This window comes from Haliotis cracherodii, unplaced genomic scaffold, assembly GCF_022045235.1.
Source record: "Haliotis cracherodii isolate W230 unplaced genomic scaffold, xgHalCrac1.p SCAF_11, whole genome shotgun sequence".
NCBI classification, from domain to species: Eukaryota; Metazoa; Mollusca; class Gastropoda; order Lepetellida; family Haliotidae; genus Haliotis; species Haliotis cracherodii.
Window position 1 is genome coordinate 6,832,918 of NW_027266266.1, and position 26,715 is coordinate 6,859,632.

The 26,715-nt window shown below is 41.4% G+C and overlaps 1 protein-coding gene across 6 annotated transcripts in view; it reads right to left on the reverse strand.

Annotated features, from left to right (window-relative positions):
- Positions 1–311: 311 nt before the first annotated feature.
- LOC139456160 (uncharacterized) overlaps positions 312–26,715 on the reverse strand; it is a 76,958-nt gene continuing 50,554 nt past the window's right edge. For 4 of the 6 annotated variants that reach the window (XM_071237710.1, XM_071237709.1, XM_071237713.1 and 1 more), the window contains one exon: positions 312–4,836. In XM_071237710.1, the coding sequence (XP_071093811.1) occupies positions 2,603–4,836 (2,234 nt within the window). In that variant the 3' untranslated portion in view covers positions 312–2,602. Of the gene's footprint in view, positions 4,837–14,712; positions 15,224–23,938; positions 23,967–26,715 lie in introns of those variants that run through there. The other 2 variants (XM_071237712.1, XM_071237711.1) reach the window with 2 other exon arrangements.

Sequence of the window (26,715 nt, forward strand, 5' to 3'; positions counted from 1 at the left end):
TGAAACCCACGAGCACGGGTATGGTGCTGACAAACCTAGAAACATAATCGGGGCGAACCGGGATTCGAACCCACAATCATCGGTTTCTGGCGTGTCCAGGGGATGCAACTCTGCACAGCGAATCGCGGCGCCTTAGACGACTGGGCCACCCGTGCCCCCTCATAGTCTTGGAAGATTGGTTTACATAGTTAGCCCACAGAGGCTTACGAACGCAAGCACACACACACACACACAGTTCTGTAATATCAATATCTATGTACGAAAATATGAAATATACATGTAATAAAATGAATGATAACCCAAACACGCGATATAAGCAATAGTTTTTTATTGACTCATCATAATTATGACAAGAAAAAATAAACATTCAGATCTTGCATAATGACTTGAAATATATTACACTTTGTGGAGGGTATATGACATATCTATATTACAATGTAAGTTAGGGCGGGGCCACACAGGTCTTACAATGTAAGTTAGGGCGGGGCCACACAGGTCTTACAATGTAAGTTAGGGCGGGGCCACACAGGTCTTACAATGCAAGTTAGGGCGGGGCCACACAGGTCTTACAATGTAAGTTTGGGCGGGGCCACACAGGTCTTACAATGTAAGTTAGGGCGGGGCCACACAGGTCTTACAATGTAAGTTAGGGCGGGGCCACACAGGTCTTACAATGTAAGTTCGGAGGGTCCACTACAGATGACGTGGCAATATTACAATGTAAGTTTGGGCGGGGCCACACAGGTCATACAATGTAAGTTCGGAGGGTCCACTACTGATGACGTGGCAATATTACAATGTAAGTTCGGGAGGGTCCATGCAGGTCCTTATTACAAGTACAGAGGTTACACTACAGGTCACATGGCTATATTACAGTGTAAGTTGGGAGGCGGGTCCACGGGGTCCTTATTACATTCGGAGGTCCACTATAGGCCACATGGCTATATGACAACGTAAGTTGGAGCGGGTCCACTAAAGGTCACATGGCTATATTACAATGTAAGTTGGAGGCGGGTCCACAAGGTCCTCATAACAATGTACCAAAGGGGTCCATTACATGACAAAGGGTTATATACAATGTCAGGTCCACGTGACATTAAAGACCACGTGGTCTCAGGCACTCGCGACGCTGCTTGTACACTGCATATATAGTCACATATAGTTCAAACAAACACTATATACATGTTATGTACATTGTAATCAATATTCCGTGCTATATCCAAACATCCATTCGCAGTTAGTACAGGACAATCGATGCAGTTGGTTAGTTTCCACTCTTCTGCTTTCATGCTGTTAAAAGCAATTTAACGAAGCCTTTTGCAATAGCGAGAGATCATAAATAAATACTAATGTTTGAAAACGTGTCAAAGTTTCCTGAAACACAATATCATAAAGACAGATGCTGTGGTTCTGTGTGTTTAGCGTCAACGCTTAAACACAATAACATCGAGATAGAGGTTGCAGTACCGTGTGTTCAATGCCAACCTTAAACACAGTATTTAACACATAAACTGAATATTAGGCAAAGGTTAGTGAATGTGGATACAATGCGCATGATCCTAGCTACCTACTGAGATATCACTGCATATCATGTAAATATTGCGTAGGTGATACATCGTATAAACATACCGCTATTCTCTTCACGTTGCCATTTCAACTTGGTATACCATTATACGTCCGATATAACAAAAACTACTGCAAACGTGACTCGAATAAGCCTCAGAAACGCAGTTGTTACAATTGAACTGTAATATAGTGAAAATGATATAAAAGGTACAGATTTCTCGTTATTCTGAGTCAGTTTGTAACTGCTCAAGCAGGTTCTTTAAACTTTAACGTTTAAGAAATATTTGACCTATACATATCTATATAATGTAATAGGTATATGACTGCATATATTATTGCGAATATATATATATAACATTTAATTTTGAGACGATGGTGTCGTTGTCTACGTGATACATGTTCTTCATAAGACGACTGTAGTGTCATTAAATGACACTGCTTACAATAGCTATATCTTCTGAGATCAACAGTTTTAATAGTATCGTCAACGCGTCTGAACCACCAGTTGTACCCAGCTTATGTACCACCTGTTGTACCAAGATTATGTACCACCTGTTCTACTATGGTACACGTAATAATAATACAACCTGCAAACGCCCAAAAAATTAATTTTGCTCAAATGAAATGCAAACATTTAGGAACTTATCGTGTACATATATATGTGTGCTAGTGTTCCTATTTCTGAATATATTTGATAAAGAAAATGAAATGAACTCTGTTTAAGTGTAAATGTGACATTTCTTACTTCGACAGGACAGTCACAGAGGGTATGCATTTGTTGCAGTATGTCTTGTGACAAAATGTCACGTTTATATAGTGTCCGGAAGCCGGGTCTATCTAGGCATTACACTCCAACACAAGAATGTCGTACTTCCAAAACCCGACATCAGACATCGACCATTAAGACATTCTCCTGTGTACTACACTCATTGTCCTCTCAGGCAGCAACATGCATGCATTTGCACGTGCATTCATAGTCATCCCACACCGCCTACAACACATGATACAGTCTCGAAATCCCGAAATACGGACTCCGTCAAGGGAAGTAACCCAATGATTGCTCGAAATCTGTTCCGGAAGTAGTGTAAGGAGTTGGCTCCCCTTTCTGAATTTGGAAGTCCGTGAACATTGATGCAATCTCGGCTTCCTTCCCTTTAGGACCTTGTCCGCCATCCCCACCAGGGGGCGCTCGGCTACCGATGTCGTAGTTGGACTGAGATCGACCTTGACCTCCACCACTTGACCCGCTCCAACGGTTACCTGGATCACGTGATCTGTCGTCGTAAGCCGTTGATGGGGCGCTATACCTGTTGGAACCGCCCTTGTCCGTCTGCCTGTGGTCTGTCTCCCGTCTCTGGACACCGTAGGGGCCATCATAGCTTTCAATATATTGACGGCTTTCCGTTTTCTCGTCGCTGACTTGCCGTCCATATTCAGGAGCGTAGCTGAAGCCGCGATTCTGGCTGCCCTCTTTACTGTAGCTGCTTTCGCCATACATGCCTCCCTTGTTGTAGTCAGCATACCGGCCGTGGTTATCTCCCCCTTTACCGTAGTTGTCTCCCCCTTTTCCCAGGTTATCGTTGCTGTTATTGTGGTTATATATGTTACGTTCCTCTGTGTATTTTTCTGACTGGTAGCTCTGATAGTCATTGACAGGCTTTTTATACATATGGATATTATTGTCGTAGTCAGGATCCGAATCTTCAGACCCGTAGCTTCTATCGTGTTTGGCTGTCTTAGGCTTCAGTTTAATTGCGGAAGGAACGAAACCAGTCGGGAGGACCTTCACACCAGCAACCATGTGTGGAGGCACCTTAGCCACAGGCTTGGGCGCTGTCTCCTCTTCAGGCACCCGGACGTCGGTTTGTCTACTCTCGAGATTGGACATGGAGTAGACGGGTCCACCGGGCGAGGGAGGGGCGTAACGGCCACCTGGGGCGGGCTGGTTGTAGCCTGATGCTGGAGGATGCTGATAGTTGGTCGATCGGGGCGAGTCCATTCCGCGAGGAGAGAGGGGGCGAGGAGGGGAGTGTTGGTTTGGGCTGGGTGGCCCCATTGATCTCATCATGGGGTCGGGCTTGTTCGGCTTCTCTGCTACCCTGGGGGGGAAGTGAGCCGCCCGGGGTGAGATGTTCCCACGCTCCCGCTCGTTCCAAGACCTTCTCTCCGTGTGCTCATCATGCCGACCCCCTCTTTCTGAAGAATCGCTAAAACTCATATTCATCCTCCCCTCGCCGCTATCCGACGACCTTTGACGACCATGACTAATGTACTCCCGTCCTCCTTGATCGTAGGAAAACTCTCCCCTGTTTTGAGTCCCCACTCTCAACTGCCCTGCAAAACGCTCATCTTTCCTTTCATACCGGTCGTTGTCAAAGCTGTGCCAATTGTCATCATTGGTTTCTCTTGAGCGTTCATAAGACCACCCATACCCTGGGTCCTCGTTGTCTGGGGGCCTGTAATCACCCTGCGGACCCCCTTCTTGCCCGGGGGGTCGGTACTCACCCTGCGGTCCCCCCTCATGCTCAGGGGGGCGGAAGAAATCATCTTTAAGTTCATATTGCTTCTGTCCTCTATACACCGAATACTCCCCGTATTCGGTTCGTATCACATCATTGTTCTGACCGCGCTTGAAGCTACCGTTGTCATTCTGTTTCAACTCAGTCATCACATCCGGGTTGGACCCACGGGTCTGTATATGCCTCACTATTGACACAATCTTAAAGGCATCTTCAACGTTCTCCAACATGAAAATATGACAGTCCAGAGCTTTGACACCCTTCGGCCTCCTCAGAACGCACGCTAACAGCGCAGGGTGGTTGATCTGCGTCAGGAAATGATAGTTTTTGTCCACCGTAAATACGTTCTTGTCTTTCACAGAAGGCAGAGTCGCTTCACCCAGAGGTACAAACATAGCACGGACCTTCTTCTCACTGCCACTCAGCACAGTAAACCTCAGACTCTCGATGTAGCTGATGGAGCTGATGTCGTAGAACATCTCCCCCTTTTGGCCGCCGCCGGTATCAACAAGGCTGATGGCCAGCCCGCTCTGAACCAGTCTCAGCATCACCTTCTTGGAGTTGCCCTGCTTCCGGGCCTTAAGATACTGTTCTTTGATTGGCTGCTGAAGGATCCCCACCCCCGTGGCCGGCTTGGAGAGGGTGGAGTACCCGATGTAGTCGCCGTTGAAGGTATAGCCGTCCATGACGTCCCACTCGGAGGGGTCACGGCTGATGAAGTGGTGCGCCTTCGTCAGCGAGTTCCGCCGATCTGAAGCAAAGGATGGAAAGTAAGTATTTATGAAGATGTGGATATTCTATTTAAGTTACCAACATCCACCCCTGCCCCGTGGGGAGTAGGGGTTAAGATCGGTCCCCAGCAACTGTACTCGGTGCCGTGGTACAGAACAACCTTAGCGCTACAACTGTCGTAAGTCTATGTTAAGGTATGGGAGTTACGATCACCTTTGCGCTAAGAACGCTTTGTGCAACGGCACCCACCCAAGTGAGTTTTACGCCGGTTTTAGCAATATTCCAGCAATATTACGGCGGGGGACACCAGAAATGGGCTTAGAACCATTGAGTGAGTGAGTGAGTTGGGTTTGACGCCGCTTTTAACAGTATTCCAGTTATATCACGGCGTGTCAGCTTAATGTGGGAGGAAAGCCCGAAGTGATGCAGGTCTCTGACGTTTACCACTTCGGTGAAACCCACGAGCACGGGTAAGGTGCTGACAAACCTAGAAACATAATCGGGGAGAACCATTGAGAAGTTGGTGAGTTGGGAATTAGCTTTACCATTGAAAGAAATAGCCACAATCAAGAAGTACACTATGTTTCATCAAAAGCATACACCAGATCATAAATAATCAACATTGATAGACATTTCGAACTGAACCGGCACATTTAGTAATATCCCAGCCAGCCATGCAAGATGGGGGCACCAAGGACGGACATTGTGCCTATGGGAGGAAACCAATATGGGTTTCCAGCCTGATAGAACAGAACCTTATTACACTCAGACCACTATCAGCGGTACGTGGATGTCACACATTGATACATAGTACTCAATACATTGATGTGTATGCACACATATATCGTCGGATCATAGGTTATGGGACATCATACGTTTTTCGAACGGCCATGTTTCTCGCGATTTCTCGCGCTATAACAGGCGTGTAGCATCAGTCGGACATCGTAAATACTCAGGTGGCGGCTTGTTTTAAAAGAAAGTAGTCTTTGTTAGTAAATTATATGTTTTACAGTTGTCCATGTGATTAGAGAGAAAACTTTGACTGTTTCGTAGCGTCCGAAAACCCACAACACGGGGATATAAATTATGATTTTATGGGGACGCTGATTGAAGTAGAAGAACACCCTGCACATTAATGGTTTGGGGATAAATATTCACACAGGATTGACAGCATTCTTAACATTCCGATTGTATTTGTTCTGAATAGGTTACACACAGTGGTTTTGTAATGGTAGAGTCACAGATATTGGCGTATTTGCTTCTAATACTGGATTCGTGAAAAGAAAGTGGACTTCTTATCCAAAGTGATTTTTTACAAAGATCATAGATTTCAGTAAATCGTGGTATATTTTCCATCTTCCTCTTTCGATAGAAAGAAAGTTGTTATAAAATCTAACTTCTAAGAGCCAACATTTTAACCATCAGTCAATCTCACAATCCTACTGGTGATGATGAAAATACATAGGAATTGACCCAAATAGTTACTGTCGAGTTCTTCTAGGCAGTGGAGAGGCGGGGTATGCATGGGATGGGTTGTAGAAATCCACTTTAATAGGTTTACTTAGAGTTGAAATTTAGTACTCCTGTATGAAGTAATTCAATCATAATCATTTTTGAATAATTTTCTTTGCGATTCTCCTAATGTATTGAAAGTCGGGAAAAAACAGACGACGCAAAAGAATATCGATAGCAATAACATGTCGCCTTTGTTATCCATCACAAAGACTTGAAAGTGATGGATGAACGACAGTTAATATATCTCACTGGTGTCAGCTGAGCAATATGATTGACAGGTCACTGAGGGAAAGCGTCAACAGTTCTTATTTTTCAAAATTGCACCAACCTTATTTCAAGACCATTAACATGTTAAAACAATTTCTTAATCAAAATGTTCAAAAGAAATATCACAAATTCATTTCAACAATAAACCGATTTCTTTGGTGAAAACAATTGTTCATTCACCTGCCTTTACACGAAAATACTTGAAATATTTTGATACAGTCCCTGTTAATATTTTGTGAGATAAACACGATTGTTCTGTTGACGACGGCGTCTTGGTGTGTGTTGACCAGTCTGCCACCGAGGACGTCTCAACAACACTCAGCTCCCATATTTGTACAACCATTTTTTGCGATTTTGTCAGGCAACAAACTGATTGCTATTGTTTGTTGTTTACCAACACATTGACATCACAAACAACACATTCACAACATGACAGGACAAGCATTTACATAATCCCTATCTTATTAAATCCTACGTGCACCAGTGGCTTTCGAATTAAATCAGCATGTGCGGTATATTTAAGTTCAAATTAATTCTCTCCTATCTGTTTATTTAGCGCCAAGACGGTTTGACTCAAATAATATTTTCATAGCGCAAAAGTAAGCTTGGTCTATAGCGGTCGTTAAGTTAAGTACTGGGTTTAACAGCTTGATCAATGCCAAGAGGGTTTAATATATGAGAACACTGTGACATAAATTACGTTTAAACTATTTAAGAAAATTGACGGGAACATCTTCCAAAATAGAAACACAGATAGTGACAATTATATAATGGCCAGGTCTTAATCCAGTTAAATTATCGAACCAATGCTAATTCCTGCCAATATGGTAATCTTCCATTTACTTATGACCGAATATTAGGAGCGTATAAATGATAGGATAAATCTAAACTTGGACATTCACGATGTCAAGGGTGATGAAATCTGTGGCATCTATGACACGTCAGAAATACATGAGTTAGTGAGTATGGCTTTACGCCGCTATTAGTAATGTTCCAGCAATATCACGGCGGGAGGCACCAGAAATGGGCTTCACACATTGTACCCATGTCGGGAATCGAAGCGAGTGGTTTAACCACTAGGCTACCCAGTAAATAAATGAAAACGATGGCCATATTCACACACGTCTGGCATATATGTTCAGTCACTTGAATGCTGTTTAATTTCATAACCTACGTAATAAATGTACATTTGGATACGTTCGTTTCAAACGTTGGTCATATTGGCCTCGAATTAAATGTGAAAAACGTGTTTAAAAACAACTTCATTTTAAAGTTAGGATGCCATTTAGATTACAACGATGATTTCACTATACAGATTGACTGGCTCTCTGCACGCGGGACTGTTATGTACAGACATGTACGGCTATAGTTTATGGCGGTGCATCACGGGAAATCAGCTGACTGATGGGATTGCGTGAAATTGACATGATATTGACAACTATTCAAATGGCCACGTGGTTATACAACCATATTGTCCATGGAGAGCGTCTCGTAGAAATTAGCATGAAAATGACAAAGTAGTGCCGAACATTCGACGCTGATGTCGAAAATGCTAAAAACATTAGGGGAAATTGCAGTGATACGGATTAATGTACATTTAGGTTATTAAACGTTCGGGTTTTGAAGAAGTAGCAATTAAACATGGCTGGCAAGCAGGTTCGGCTGAACACACTTCGTACAGTGAGTGAATTAACGAGTTTTGTCTAAGCCGCTTGCAGCAATATTCCAGTGATAACATGGCGGAGACCAAGAATGGCCTTTACAAAATGCGGGGATTCGAACCCGGTCTTTGGTCATGTGATTCAACTCTTTAACCACTTGGCTAACCCACCGCTCCCTGTAGAGTGCACCAAGCTGGTGGGTTTAAAACTGCGTTATACTACAGCTCGATGTACTCGCGTCGTTGGTGATGAGATTTCAAACAGTAAAACAAAGATTTTGAATTTAGGACCAAAACAACCGGCTCAAGGGCAGAACATTTTTCAAAGGTCATTCATGTATATTTTGTGTCATATTTGTTGTCAATCGCAGGCTCTCCAAAAATATTATTTACAATATGTCACTTAATAAAGTAGATATTGACAATATGACTGTGAACGTCATTGACAATATCAGTGTTACCAATGATGACTAATTAATTACTTAACAATGTAGGAAATATCAGTGTTAACGTTGTATAATATTATCATGATTATAACTATCGTGGAAAAGATAAGTATGGACACTGTAGGTAGTGTAGTCCTGCAACATGACCGTGGAATATATTTATTTTATGAAAAAAACATAATCTAGAAATGCATACAAAAGTCTAGCCAGCTCAAACTAGCTCTATTCTGAAATCAGCATAGGGAATTTTTTTTTTTTTGAGTCAAGAAGGATCTTGTGTAATATAAGATTTCAGAGACTAAATGTTAGTCCATAGGTAGTGCTGATGGCAACAATTGCTAGCCTGCATCAATTCCAGTTGTCACGTGCCTGTGACGAAGGCCTCGCGTCTCTACACGTGAGAGGCGGTCACGTGACTCTATCAGTCAGCTGTCGTGTTAATATCCCTCAACATCACATGTCATGTCAATATCACTGTCACTGATGACAATGGGGACATGGAATGACAGGAGTGGCAGAATTTCAAAACATTACGACATGATCAAGAGATATGATCAGATAGTGTAATAGTGTATAACACCATGTTCAAGTGGATATGTTTGTATAATTACTGATACGTATAGTCACCTATCAGAAATGCACAAGAGCACGCAGACAACACACGCACATTGCACACCTGAGTTACGAAGCTGAATTGTCAAACAATTGTTCCAAGTCTGCCCTTGAAACTACAGTAAACTACGTTTATAACGATCACGCTTATAACGAAGTGATTGATATAACGAACTTATTTTTAAGTCTCGACCATCTGTTGTATAAATGCTGTATGTATACCTATATCGAACTACGGTTATTACGAACTAAAATTAATGGTCCCTTCGAGTTCGTTATAACCGTAGTTTACTGTAGTGTAATTCAGGATGAGTGCTGGTTTTTTTTGTAGGTTACACGTGTAATATCTGTGTTATGTATGTAATATGCGTTAAAATGCAAGGCAAGAATACTGCTGTCCAGTGTCAGGCAACAAACACAAACATTAAATTATATTTATTTATGAAAATTGTGTGAACGTAGTTTACTGTATAGAGTCTGTGATAAATTCCTTCCCAGCATCGACTCATTTTAACCAACGAGAATTATCCAACCGAGACATTGACAACAAAATTCCTAAATGCTTCATGAAATCCAAATCATGAAATGTCTGAACAAGTTTATTTCATGACATCGATCCATTTCTATCAATAAAATAGTCGCAGCATGTTGAGGCTACCAGTAATTTCTTGGAATACGCCCTGACACATGGCCACGTGGACGAGACGTTGTTTATGACTGTAGGCCCCGACTCTGCATTATACAACCAGGTTGGGGCCACAAGCGACGATAACAATCGGTTTCTGTCAACTAGTGTGTCCACATACCGCTGAGATATTGCAATATGATATTCATCACGCGATATATATTGCCGGGAGGGTAACGACTGTCACAGGAGAATATTATCAAACACAGCAATAAATGCCCGTCATGCTAAATACGTAACACATATTCAGGTTTACTTGCGTGTCATGGAAGCGTTCTTCAGTAAGCAGTTATTCTCTGAATTTCAATAACCTTGATAAAACCTATTTCGTGGAATCGACGACTTGTGCATGACAGGTGCGGATATTGTTATTCACAGCGCGTGGGCGTTATTTAGCAATACCATTCAACTCAAGTATCCTGTACATTCCTAAATGCATTTTGTATTAGCATCAGTATCAAACTGCAGTAAACTACGTTTATAACGAACACGCTTATAACGAACTGACCGATATAACGAACTTTGTTTTTAGTCCCGACCATTTGTTGTATAAATGCTGTATGTATGCTTATAACGAACTACGGTTATCAGGAACTACAATTAGTGGTCCCCTCGAGTTCGTTATAACCGTAGTTTACTGTAGCCCCTTACTGCATCTGTCAGGGTGTAATGTTATAAAGTAAACTACGGTTATAACGTAACAATACTAAAAATGATAACTATAATCATAAATGTAGAATAATTATCATGCTGATAATAATACCAATGATGAGTAAACTTATGACTGAGTTAAAAATTAAAATTATGTTTCTATAAGAACAATAATGGTGATAAAATAATGACGGTGAATTTGACAACGACGATAACTTTGTAGGTAGTGATGACAACGAAACGACAGCGGCGATGACGACGATGATGGTGATACACCCAATTGTTTTCATACAACTACAGCTAATCTGTCATGTCATAACTGATTAACTCAAAAGAAGTTAAAAAACGCCTGATTTTTTCACATGAGTATAGTTAATCTGTCACAGCATGACAAATTAACGAGTCACATGAAAAGTGAGTGAGTGAGTATGGTTTTACGCCACTTTTAGCAATATCCCAGCAATATTACGGCGGGGGACACCAGAAATGGGCTTCACACATTGTACCCATATCGGGATTCGAACCCGGGTCTTCGGCGTGACGAGCGAACGCTTTAACCACTAGGCTACCCGACCGCCCCCACATGAAAAGAATCGGGTGTTTTTTCACGTATTGTGGGGAGTCGATCTTATTTAGACTAACGGCCTTCACAGAAGAAAGTTGAATGTTTACATAGAGATCCGTCCTCCGAAATACTTTTTTATATTTAATTGCTTATCATATTACGTGCAATATGTATTCAGAACAGACATGTTGACATAAACTGGACCACTTCCCAACTTTCAACACCTCGGGCTTATTCGACCACGGTTGCTAAGATTTGAGACCATTTACCCATAGAACAAGTCCATTGTGCCACGCAACAGAAAAATCTAAACTTAAACAAATATTAATACGAACTATAGTAAATTGCAAAACAGAGGAGAATATGCCTTGTCTGTTGCAATACCTAGCAACGCATTCACGTGATTACTGCATAGTAGCTAAATCGGATTATCCCCAACAGATTACGGCAGAATTCATAACAAATCGCTCAACAAACAATGGAAAGGTTCGATAGACACTCTGCTTGATGGTAAACATCATGTAAACACTATGTCACGAGACCCACCTTGAGTTATGCGCACCTACATTTCTAGCCACATTCCAGACCACAAACCGACTTATTGGAATTTATTAAATATGGAACACACATATACGAATTTGATGTTTAAGATTGTTAGGTTTTATGTACACAATAAATTCACGTGTTGTGATGGTCGTGGGACTACCTCCTACCTGAGATATATTAACGGATTATCAACGCTACACGAGACCCCCTGTTGCAATATTCCATGTGGTCAGGGCAGTGCAAGCACAGCTTATACTATTACTTTGTATTAACTACAAATAATGTTTATGTTGACGAGACATGTTGATAACATTGCCTCCATAAGAGTTTGTAGGAAATTGATAGACTGTATATATACTGATATAAACAAATAACAAAAGGTATAGCAATATTATCGAATAACAATGATACGTATAATACGTGGAAAAAACAATGAAACCCTTTCCATAATCATAAGAAATCGCTGCTAAAAGAAGAGTTGATTGTACGATAAATGACAGCATCCATCGAGAAAATATGACACTGACGGAATATTACATAAATTAGCATGTGGCTCATTCGCTGGACTGACCAAACACCTCTATTCATCTTGGGTCTTCACAAGCAAACCAATACAACATTTATTTATAGCCGTTGCTTTATTTCTTTCCATCAGTATATACTCCTCAAATGAAGTTAAAGAACACCCAGTTATTTCATGGTATGGTTAAGGTGTCATACCATGACAGATTAACTATAGTAATGTGAATGAATCGGGTGTTCCTTAACTTCTTTTGAGCAGTATATATGGAAGGTTGTTGCATTTCGTTTACAGATTTAAATAGTATGGGTACACTTGATACAGTGAATGGGTCAAATATCTTTTTTTTTAGTAGAGACGATCTTAGTACTAATATGGCTGTGTGTCCTGCGTCAGCTTTGCGGACATTACATACAGCATGAAGCCGCCACACAAGGCATCAATTCCAATATTAGATATGCTCTACCTAAAGAGGATTAACCTCAACGTATATGAATAATAAGGTTACTATCGATGAGTGTATGTATACACGATGTTACAAAGTGCTCAGTCAATCATGGTGGAGGTAAGGAAACACGTGTTTACGCTCTGAGTAGACTTAAGTCTTAAACACGGTTAATGATGGAAATTCTGAATTGTTGTATTGCAATATTCAATTGTTACAGTATCACATTCTACAATGCTACAGTATTGCATTATTACAGTGTTGCATACATCTACATTGTAACATCGTTACGTTACCTACTGCTACAGAATAACATTGCTTCATTGCTGAATTCTTTTATTGCTACATTGTTACATTGCTTCATTGCTACAGTATTATGTTGCTACATTGTTACGTTGCTTCATTGCTACAGTATTATATTGCTACATTGTTACGTTGCTTCATTGCTACAGTATTATGTTTCTACATTGTTACATTGCTACATTATTATATTGCTTCATTGCTACAGTATTATATTGCTACACTGTTACGTTGCTTCATTGCTACAGTATTATATTGCTACATTGTTACGTTGCTTCATTGCTACAGTATTATGTTTCTACATTGTTACATTGCTACATTATTATATTGCTTCATTGCTACAGTATTATATTGCTACACTGTTACGTTGCCTCATTGCTACAGTAGTATATTGCTACATTGTTACGTTGCCTCATTGCTACAGCATTATATAGCTACACTGTTACGTTGCCTCATTGCTACAGCATTATATAGCTACACTGTTACGTTGCCTCATTGCTACAGTATTATATTGCTACATTGTTATGTTGCTTCATTGCTACAGTATTATGTTGCTACATTGTTACATTGCTTAATTATTATATTGCTTCATTGCTACAGTATTATATTGCTACACTGTTACGTTGCCTCATTGCTACAGTAGTATATTGCTACATTGTTACGTTGCCTCATTGCTACAGCATTATATAGCTACATTGTTACGTTGCTGCAGAGTTACGGTAGTTGAAGTATTTACCATGTATTTAATACATCTGAACACTTTACACTATCTCCCTCCAGCAATACAATGTCTTGAGGAGAGGACATATTCTGTACCGAAGTCAAACATGATATCAGTTTATCTGAACGTAGATATACACCAGATTTAACATACCTCCATAGCCCTCTGGCAACACCTCGGTTATAAAGTGCCCGAAGCCACCGTTAATGTTTAGTAGTCAAATGAAGCTTGAGAAACATATATGTATGAATACAACAATGCCTATTGGCATGCAAGCTGTACTTTACTCTATACGTGAACTGACTTCGGTCGGCCGGATGCATTTTTGTCACCTTTAACCAACGTTGTTGCTATGTTACATGTTCATTGACTCACTTGGTTGTGAAATACATTAACAGGGTTGGGATGTATCTGACGTCATAATAGAGATACTATTTTCTGGCGTTGACGTTCATGATTAATAACGCTATACAAAACCCACTTTACTTGTCTACCTCTAATGTTATGTCTATGAATTTAATAGTAAATAATAATTTTCCTAACACTGCTTCAGTTCTGCACCTGTCACTTTTTAAAACATCTCGACCTAGACTAAACGGACACACGACTGGCATAGTCTCCTCTAGCTTGACAAATATAGTTTTAATAGGTTTTGGATGTCACGATGTTAATTTTCATAACTATTGTGTACATTGAAATGTAAAAAGAGATAAATCATGGGTAAATTATCAACCACATAATAAACGAACAGGATTAAAAACTATCCTGAAACTAATGTGAGAATAGGAACGAATTAATAAATCCTCTGATACATTTTACAAATAGACCGGAATCAAACTTCTAACGTGTAAAAACAGACTAATTTGGTTGCTCATGAAAATCAAAATTTAAAAATAAGTATAAATTTGATCAAATATTTAAAAAGAGAAAATACAAATTTTGATCAAATATGTGAAACATACCTTTGCTTCGTTTCAGTTTCATCTTGCTGTGTTATTCGTTGCAGCCGAGAGAGATATAACAAGGGCAATCTGTGATACACTATGAAGTTGTCACTTCAACACATAGCCTGTTATCTCAACTCCACAGTGGAGACCTGCAAGGTTGCTTCTGACTCCGTATGTTTCTATACAAAGTGTGAAGGATATTGCTTCAGTGACAGAATCACAACCCGCGTCCGAGCTGCATCCAACAGTCAATGCCAAGTTCTCGGACAAATTCTTGATTTTGTAGAAATAAAAAAATTCATTCCAGCGCACGTTTGCTCAGCGCGCCATTGTGGTCAATATCAACAGAGAGTCAGAGCGAAACAACGTGGAGCCGAGATTAACATACAGGCCGTCGGGGCCTCATATAATACGCTTACACACACTTGGACAACCTATTGTTTTCTCACTGCCTCTGGCTACGAGCCTCGTTACTGTAACCTGCAGAGCAACTCCCCGTGGCTGTCACAACGACAATGATCGTCATCATATATTCCGGCTCAAAGTTATGTTCAGTTTTAATTGCGAAAGGGCGTTGTTTGCTTTCTAGAAAATGTCGCCGTGACGCTGTATCAGAGTAAGTGTCATGTTGTCACTCAGCGTGGTGTTGATGAATGTTGGAATTGTGAAATACTTACATTCCGTATATTTGGATAAGAAAGCAATCGTATCATGAATGAACTACGGCCGCATGGGTTGGGCTACACCGTACGTAAGGTGTGATGATATAAGTACCCAGTCATTGCTGATATAAATACCCAGTCATTGAACACGGGTATTGGCAATAGTAGTATCCGTCCCATTCAATACAGCTACGTCATGGGTCATATTTAGTTACTACAAGTGCAGCCCACTTCTAAAGATACACGGGTATAAATACTAGCATGTATTTCGTACGAATTCATTTCTTTTACTGGGTTATATGTGATGGCTGCCACGTTGTATGTGGGGCAGGATACACCAACACCTGGTACCATCCTTATTTGACAGGGATTCATTAACATATGTTTATGACACAGTCGGATTCGTACAAACGCTTTTAGCAGAGATTTCTTATGATTATGGAAATGTTTTTTGTCCCTTGCATTTTTAACGTGCAATATTCAGGTCTTTATCAATAACACGACGTGCCACCAGGTGGGCATGGTAATACTGAATATTACATGTATACATGTATCTAAGAATTGGAAAGGCATACTGTATTTATTAATATTACACATCTAAGTGTGGATCAACTCCATCGTGATAAAACACGCTAACCCCTTTTAGTGGAAATAACAACAGTAAATTTAGTAATAACAGACACTACAAAATATACAGAGATCTTGCTTAAGACAAGACAGGTTTGAAAAGGTTAATTATTCAAAGGTTCCCTTAAAATATGAGCAGTTATGGGATTCGAGAACGGTTTAACCACTGAGCTATTCTGATGCCCCAGAGACGCTTGTGAATACTAACAGTTTCAACAGCATTTCGTCATACAGTATATACAGACATAACAGAGTTGATGGGGCCAAAGTTCTTAAAGGTTACACTTTTGTATGACATCATACTATTTGCAGCATCGTACGATCTATCACTGTCTATCAATATAGACACAACAACGTACACAATATGGAGGGTACCGTGGCGATGGGAAGAGATAGGAAGGGTGATAGGGCTAGGGGAGTGGTTAGAAGGGTGGGGTCTTAGCTTCCTTGGTGAGCACCCTTCTTCTGGATGATGTTACAGACACTCCCTCGAATGTATGTTTTGTTAAAGATGAGTTCAGATTAGGTCGACTGTGAATGGAAATCCGTGACGAAGTGACGTCATGTCATCTGCGTGGCGTGTGTGGCTTTGAATAGGGACCACTTTCCAAAACCACTAGAGATGTTAACATCATGGTTACTGACCATGTGTTGTGAGTGAGTGAGTGAGTGAGTGAGTGAGTGAGTGAGTGAGTGAGTGAGTGAGTGAGTGAGTGAGTGAGTAGGAGTGAGTGAGTACAGGGATTCAGAAATCTGAGATTCGAACACACGAACCACAGATCCTGGCCTAGCTAGGAGATCCAACTCGTGAAGCTATTTGTGGGGCCTGACACCACTGTGCCACCGATATCACGTAGCGTCAGCTTCATATCGGATTGATTCTATCACCGAAGAGGTTTTTTCCACACTTTGTATAGAAACATACGGAGTCAGAAGCTCCCTTGTGGGACTCCACTGTGGAGTTGATGAGATAAAAGGCTATATACCACCAGTGTGTTAACAATGTGATATAAGGCCATGTGATCAAAGTGACGCAGATCATAGACGACCTGACACAACAGCGTAGTCCCTATGGTTAAATCTGGGAACTTACGGATGGACGGCCAAGGGTAAGAAATGTGGTACCAAAGATCAGTTTAACCATCCATTTCCTCAAATGTTTGCGTATTAAGGACAAATTATAATTCTCATGATATAACATATGTTGATATGCTTTCCAAATGTTTCTTTGATTCTTCATATGAATAAATATGTCGTGTAAAATACGTTCGTTATGAATTCAGTGTAATACAATTGGTGTTAAACAGTTTTTCCAATACCGTTAAACAGCACATACACCGATATAGAATCATATATAGCTGGCCGCTCCTTTCGAGTTAATATCTACACTGTTGAAGTGTGTGAAAGTTCAACTGTTGTTGATATACCGATCGGTGTGTCCTGATCTTAATGGAAATATGCCAGGTATCTCCTAATATGCGCCACAGTAACAGAACATCAGAATGCGGTATGTTAGGCCTCTCTCTATGTAAATGAGAGGGATTGTGCTATGTTACAGAGCACACACACAACGAAACTGTCCCCAGTGACTTCATGAACATAGTGTGGACATGCCCCACTCTCCTCCCCACTCTTGACCTAAGGTCAAGTAATGTGTGACGCTGCCTCGCTAAATGCTTTCACAAACAAAGGGACAAAAAGTCACGAGTCTTCGGCTAGACTTGCAAAGGCTTCTTTGAAAGTAAAGTCAAGATTAGACAGTGAGTGAGTGAGTATGGTTTTACGCCGCTTTTAGCAATATTCCAGCAATATCACGGCGGGGGACACCAGAAATGGGCTTCCCACATTGTACCCATGTCTGGAATCGAACCCGGGTCTTCGGCGTGACGAGCTAACACCTTACCCACTAGGCTACCCGACCGCCCCAAGATTAGACAGACATATATTAGGACGACACATCTATGTTTGTTTTACTCCAGTGGAGGATCCAGATGCAGGTGTTGGGGAGCATGTGGGTAGACATCTTCCCCCCCCCCCCCCCCCCAACCACCACCACCCCCACCCCCACCCCCCACACTTCTCTTGACATTTCAATTTTGGGACCAAATGTCAACGACAAATTAATAATACCAATGTGTTAATGAAATGGACACGTACGTTCAAACCTTTCACAAACACACACTAAAGGTTTGATTTTCAATTGAATATGTCTAAATTTGAACCCCCTCCTTAAAAAACATGATGATTCCACGGCTGTGAATAGATTGACAAAGGTGAGACATTCGGCGTTGTTATGTTACAGTTAATAATTACACAAACCTTTGGGACGACTTCAGAATATAAATGGAAACACATGGCGCTGTTTTATTGACAGAACCACGCTTTACGTTTATACAAGTATTTCTCACAACCACGAGAGTTGCCCTTTGAAGATCAATTTGAAGTACTTTTCCCCATTAAGCGTGTACAAATTGAACTTGGGACTAAATGGGCTATTTCTGTCAACTAAATACCCAAATAGCCTTATTTCAGTTAAGTCGCAGCATTATATGGAGTGATTCAGTTTCTGAAGCGGTTTCTTCCACACTTTGTATAGAAACATACGGAGTCAGAAGCTACCTTGTGGAACACCACTGTGCCAACATTGATGAACGTATGGACGTTTTCCACTTCGGTAAAGACCGCGAGCAGGGTATGGTACTGACAAACCAAGGATCCTAATCAGGACGAATTGGATTCGAGCCTATGATCAACTCTACATCTTGGGTTGAAGCGGTTAGACTACCGGCCAGGCGTGCCCCATTAGGTTTCAAAACCACGTGAACTCCCTACACTTTAAAATACCAGCATCTCCAGAGCACGATGAGGTTAATGTATAGTTGAGAGACAGGGGCACTTCGGGTCAGTGATGCAGAAGCTTGTCTGTTGACCTATGTAGCCACATCACCAGCAGCAGTAAGTGCTGAGTCTATAAAGAGACGTGGGACGATCCTGGTATCTAGGCATGTTAAACAGTTGGGTTATCATGTACTTAGCAACTACACTCAACGTCATCTCCGTCTTATTATATATATATATATATATATATATATATATATTTGAACTAAGGTGGCTACAGCTAATATAACCGAAGGCGCAGTGGGACATCTTTGTGAGAGGAAGAATATTTATGATACTGTATACTCCCAAAGAAGTTGATAATGAAATATCATTGTACACGTCCGTTGCCCTGAGGTAATAATATATAATGTGCTTGGAGCATACGAGTGTGTGGCGTTACAAACATCATCTATATCATCATCATCATCATCATTTTTATTTATCATTACACTTAAATTATATTCTAAAAGGCTATTTTTTTATTCAATTTATTCCACCGAATCGCTGCCACAATTATCAGTATTTTAAGAAACACGATTTTCTGATAATTGTCTGCTAAGGCTATAAGGTATTCTTTAATTTCAAAATTACCCCTGGGACTGAGAAAAAAAGCCTTCCCACAAGGTTCTAAAAAACAAAACATGCCAAACTCTATGACCCCTCACTGTTTACCCATTGGTACTGCGTTGTTCAATACCGTCTGGCACAATAAGTATACCACTCATACGAGGAGAACTAATGATTGAGTCATCCTGTATTTTGTGACGTTTTTTATGTTAAAACCCCAGGTCATGCGATAAACAAACATTTATTTCCTTTCTTCAGCGTTGTGTCAATAAAAAGCGCAAGGTAGAATAGCAAAGGGCAATATATTACATACAATAGATAACCATTTACTTTAAGTCACCTTGGATAGAAGGGTTGATATGACTTGATAATGTTTTATACAACGTAGCTGCGATCCACCACGTAAACTGCATCCAAGTTAGCGGTCAATAGGAAACCTTACCAAGGCATTATACACTATGCCCTGTGTCTCGTCTCGGGGAGAGTATGGAATTCGGCTACGGTTAGGTAATACTTTAAGTTGGGGGCTGATTATCGGTTTTCAAACGGTGTGAAATAAATATTTTGAAGGCTTACAACACAGTTATCCCGTATGGAGCGATCTGCAGGGAAGTCCCTTCAAAATTGCAGCATGGAGTTAGCACCGTTGTGGGAATGCACGTCTAATTTCTGTCACATCGCTTACCTCCCTTTACATTCGCATGTGCATACAAGTTGAAACATTTCTAAAATTTAGCTTCACTTCTTCGGGTTCGGAGGGACACGCGCTCCATGCCTGGTTGCTAAAGTTGGGATAAGGGACACCACACTTGAACATTGAGTCATGTGTTAAGCAAATGACAGACAGCAGGAACCTCATCAATGTTTAGAGGCGGACAAGGCCCTCGTCCGGCGTTTGCAGTGAAGGGGGAAAGAGGGTAGACATACTTATGCTCCCCCCCCCCCTCTCCCTCTCCCCCCCCCCCCCCCCCCCTCCAACCAACCTGCCCTCTACCGACACCTGTTCCCGATATGCGTGTACTGCACAGTCTTCAACAAACGGGTTTAGGGTTTAACGCATGGGTTTGTTGCGTGTTTCGTTCCTTTGCAGCAAGGCATGCAAAAACATTGCAATCTCAGACCTGCCTTTAAGGGGAATAGTATTCGTTCCAGTAGTGGTCTCAAGAACATGGCGACTGTTTTCAGCTTTAATGTTAAATCTCTTTATCCCTTTCAGACGATCCCCCTGAAGGTATTCGCTTTCTCCTTAAATATGCACTTGATTTCATCGAACCCTTCCGACATGTGATAACAAAATCTAGCATTGTGCATTAAGCCCGTAGCTTAACTTTCATGGTGGAAACAATTCACAAGAAGGACTTTGACAAAAACATACATTTTTGTCAGTTAAAATGTTTCTTGTTGGAACTATGGGGAATGTGTATTTTTTGCAAATATTCTAGATATATTGGAGAGGAATAATATATATTTAAAACACCATACCCGGAATCGAACCTGACGTTTTGTGTATCGGGTGGATACGGCCACCCCCCACCCCACCCACCACCCCCACCCCCTTATGAAAATAAAAATATAAGAAAAAAGAAACCAGACAACCAGAAGACATGTTGTGGCAACCACTACCTGATGCTAACTAACTAATGAAAGGCCTGGAAACTAGATCCATACACTATTTAAAGTCTCAATGTGACTGATTGCTTGGATATGTTGCTGTACGAGCAGTATTTAAAATTGTCAATTGTCAAGGAACTGGAGCGTGTCTGTATGTCTGTTGGTCGGTCTGTCTGTGTGTCTGTGTACAGTGAAACCTTTGTTATCCGGAAACACACATAAATGTACTATGGAAGGGTATATGACTGTACGTGTCATAATTCCCGGAACCACACATCTGTTGATCAGATCAACAGTCCGGATTAACAATATTTTAATGTACACATAGAACGAAACAAGTTAAAGATCATATATATTTTTGGGGATATTTCTGTGAGATTGTATGCCCAGTCTTTACTGCAAAAATATCCAAAAAATATTCATTATTCCTAACGTTTTCAGTTCAGTATATTTATAATGATATTAAGGAAGAAGATATTAAGGAAGAAGATATTAAGGAGTTACGATTTAGCCAGCTGTGCAAATAGTCAACGACTGCAATCACGACACCGCTCGTCACACAAAGTGAAAATTATAATTTTAAGGCAAATTTTGTCGAAAGAAATGAAAGTCAATAAGGGTTACCCGAGTTCAACACATTAGCACACTGTCACAGCTAAGCCCTACGTCATTCCCATCCTTAAAAGATACTACAGACAAGGGAGAATATGGCATTAACATCAAAGTACACGGTTATTAAGAGAGTGGGCATAACGGTACCGACCACCTTGACCTTGACTTGACCTCTGTCATCCAGACAGCCATTTGGTGCAAAGCCATGTTTTGTTTGCAAAGATTCAGGGATGGGGCACACAATAGAGGAATGAAAATATTGTCTTTGGGATCCCGGTAATGCACTTTAAGCCATGTCAAAGATGCGGGCTACAATACATAATTGATTAAATTAGACAACCGTGCATCAGATGGGGGATTGAACATAACGGTAAGACATAACGGGAAAGAAGGATGATGCATGAACTGCACGTTTTGCATATTGTGTGGTTTTTACTGGTTCGGTGCAGTGGATGAGAATGGCTTAACGCTGCTTTGAACAGTGTTCCGTTTGACTCGCGGGGTGTCAGCGATGAGCCAGAGGTGATGATGGAGTTAGATGTTCACCGCTTTGATGAAACCCACAAGAACCGACGTGGTGCTGACGGACCAAGATCCTTAATCAGGAGAATCTGGGATTCGAACCCACGACAAGCGACTCAACTCTCTACGTATCGCAGCGCCTTGGATCAATGGACCACACGTGGCCTTTTACTCGGGGATTCGTGGAAGGCGCCATAACATGAGGTGAGATTATAGGACTTTGACGTCGCTTTCAAGATTAGTGTCAGCCCACTGTGATACAATACCGCAGTTTAAAACTGATACCCCACTCAGACACAGTATACAGAGTCTGAGCTGTTTTATTCCCTTAATGCCGGGAGGGAACTAACAAGCGACATCTTTTAACGCCTTTTGATATAACATGGCCGGGGATCGAACCACAGACCTTCCGCTCTGTGGACAGACACTGTACCCGCTAGACCATGGTGCGTTCAGACGCCTTCAGGTAGTCAAGACATACTGACATCATAAAGGTAAGTAAATGTTAATCTGGTCATCTGTTCCAGCTATTTGAAGGCAGGGAAGACCTAGTTGGATTTGAACGTTATACAGTAACGAACACGCTTATAACACGCTTATAACGAACTAACGGATATAACGAAATGGTCCCATCCATTTACTGTGATATTGCTCGAATAGCCCCCGCTGTGATATTGCTAATTTATATAACAAAACATATCACACGTTCCCGAATCGCCTCAGGTAACCAACAAACTAAATAATTTGCTCAACCAATATTTACATTTCTTACAATGATTACAAAGCGAGCAATACCACGCACGAACCAGTTTGTAACGATCCAGATAATGTAAGGGAGCATACGTTGTGACAAATAGCAAATTTGCGAACAATAATCTGCTGTATTAAATATAGACATTCCTGATATTCCTCCATGAATTTATGTTTGATTTGGGGCAAATATACCTGTTGTTTTCACCTGGTGTTCCAAGACGTGGTTAATTAGCAGGTAATTATCACCTATTGTCTGAGTGCGGGACAAATCAATACCAATCGGGGATACCATCAGACAATCTCCCACACCGAGAGAGGCTGAAGAGGCCATTTTAAGACAGGGATGTGAATGACGGAGTGGTTTGGCAAGTTCTGGTAATATTGATTGGATATTAATAGGAAAAGCTTTGAGGCCACTTGATGCATTCTTCTACTAGTCCGGGTAATACCCTCTAATATCATATGTCGATATTTTCAATGTCAAAATGCACTGTCAATGTTAAGACCTCCGTATCATTATATTGCTTACTCTACAGTTGTAGAACAGCTGCATGTACTTCATAGCATCAGGATGAGCATCATCGTCGTCGTAGTCGTCGTCGTCGTCGTAGGGGCGGTGAGGTGGCCTAGTAGTTAAAACGTTCGCTCGTCACGCCGAAGACCTGGGTTCAATTCCTCACATGGGTACAATGTGTGAAGTCCCCCGCCGTGATATTGCTGGAATATTGCTAAAAGCGGCGTAAAACCATACTCACTCGTCGAAATCGTCGTGGTCATCATCACAACATCACAACCAGCATCACAATCACCATCATCATCATCATCATTATCATCACCATCGTCATCATCCTCGTCACCATCATCTTCATCATCCCAAATAGACAATACATCCTCGTTGTCGATATCCTCGACAGCTTTATCATCATGAAGTTGTCCTCATAAATTTAACTCGTATACAAACAAGTCTACCTGAGAGATGAGATTTCAATGTAAATTGAATTTCTCACTAAATTGTTCCATAAAATGCCATCACACGAATGCAATCAATGCCACCCCGACACACAAACCGATGTACTAGTGGGGTAATTGACGCTCCTCCCGGGATAGACGTTGCCGTGATCCGACAGCACACAGACATATCATGTTGCGGGTGGGTCGGGGTCGGGTGCACGGAACTGGGTGCCAAACACTGACTCAGGTAATAACTGTAATTGATGCGTCTATTTTTGTTTCCACTTGATGGTCACACACTCGGCATATCCTACATTCCTGGGTTGTGTCTAGTCACGATGTGTACCGGTCCATGTACCGGGGATCCTCAAACTGGTCCCCTGCTTCTCACACTGATATCTACAGTTCGGCAAATAGCGAGAGTTGCATAACTGTATGTTCAAGTCAAATATCTATAGTTCGGCAAATAGCGAGAGTGACACAACTATGTTCAAGTCACATATCTACTGTTCGGCAAATAGCGAAAGTGACAAAACGCTACATACCATTCACATAATATCTACAGTTCGGCAAATAGCGAGAGTGACATTACTCTATCTTCCGTCCCAGTACTAGTTACGCTGGCAGATCGGCAGCTAGAGACTTGACCAATGTCCTGTCCATGTACTATTTACAAATTGACATCTGACAGTTAGGCTGATCGAGTAATGACAGCATCCCATGAAGTTACAGCGCTCAATATCCATTACTCCCACAAAGATACCCCGACATAACTTAAGGCATCAGTTTATACTCACGGAAACGACAGCTGATCAAATTGCAATAAATAAATTGCAAGTGATTTCAACGCATTTGATCGACTAACCAAACAAGTCGTTTTGCATTTATTTTCCATAAACCCGAAAACATTACGTCCGGACTACTGTTTCCTGATTGGCTGAAAAAGTAGGGGCGGGGCGGGGCGGGGCGGGGCTGGTGTTGCATAAATGTGCTGTACGATTCCACCAAATTCGTATCGTTGTCTCAAGTGTGTTTATTAATACTTAAACAAGCAGCTGCAGTCTGTGAAGCTATTTTTGATGACTTCTTATTTATAAAAACTGGCTTAAATACATTTTTGCCTTTATGGAGGTACACACGTGAAAGCTGGTGTCCACACTTGGCGTACCTCCGTAATAAAATATATAAATGTCAATTAAATATCATCAGTGTATGCGGTATGATACGGTGATATCAACACCCAGACTAACGGTGATTATGTACCGTTAACACCCGATCCACCTGACTCCGGCCCACAAATAATCTTGAAATTGATAAACAGATTCGTGCACACGTATTAAGATGATATTTCACACGTTGTCTATTAACGGATGTATTGATATCAACTTGATACCTACATCACTGCACTTTAAACAGAAATTATGTATGAACATGTTTGAATGCGGTTAATTATTTGCATTATTATTGAATATTTGATAAAGTAGGCCATTCAACACTGGCGACACCAGATAAGCACAAGACACATTGTATTCCATATACAGTTATTTATTATACAAAACTAGGTAAATTAACCGATTTAAGTACTATTGTTGTTTGCTTTTAGCAATATTCCAGCAATATCACGGCGGGGGACACCAGAAATGAGCTTCACACATTGTACCCATGTCGGGAATGGAACCCGTGTCTTCGGCGTGACGAGCGAACGCTTTAACCACTAGGCTGTCCGACCGCCCCTATTATTGGGATATCAGCTGAGTGCAAAGCTAGGTTATTTCCTATAGGAACAATGAGCCCATAAATATATAATCTCAGAAGTTGTACAGAACCTAAATGAGTTTTACGCTTACCTGGCGGCTTATAGGGTATCGTAACTAAGAGAAAAAAATGGTATATTTACCCTACTGATCGACCATCAGACAAAGATTTTCACTGCACGGATTCCTGAATTGCCCAGAAATGTGAAAGCCATGTTGAACGGAAACAAAGTGACACATGTGTCGAGACGATCGATGTTAGCTAAATACTTTTGGGTAGAAGCGGTGGCGGTGACACATCGATTGGGGGACAGGTGGAAACTGGTTGGGGGATTGATCTTGAGGCGGGGTGGCAAGTGGGGAGGAAGGGGGGGGGGGGGGGTGTCATTGTTTACATGTATAGCGTCGTTATTTAAATGAGACTATAATACAACTACCGTTCTAAAGCGCATGTATCAACTTCCGGTTTATTTCGTCAGTAAGCATTTCCATACATACTAGTAACATTCGTTTGAAAGTACAATGACTAAACAGGACGGAAAGTTGTTACAAATTCCCATGTGTTGTTTCAGGTGCCGTCACGAAGTGAAACAACCTATCAAAGGTCAAGGTCAAGGACGAGTGATGAGTGAGTGAGTGAGTATGGCTTTACGCCGCTTTTAGCAATATTCCAGCAATATCACGGCGGGGGACACCAGAAATGGGCTTCACACATTGTACCCATGTCGGGAATCGAACCCGGGTCTTCGGCATGACGAGCGAACGCTATAACCACTAGGCTACCCGACCGCCCCCTGATATGGGATGACCAATCGATTCAAACCCAAGTTCATCGGACCCGGTAGCTGGGGGATAACACACAGTGCAATGCGCTACCTTAAACCACTGGGTCCCCGATGCTCCTTTCAGTCATATATTCCACCATTCCTTCGCTAGCATCGCCATCAACAATAGAAATTCTTATTACATGTGCTCCACATGGTCACGTTGCCATGGTAATGCATCTACCTGAGTTGATCAAATTACAGGTCGGATACAATGGCTGCTTCTGTCATTGATCACGAGCGACCCCCAGCCAG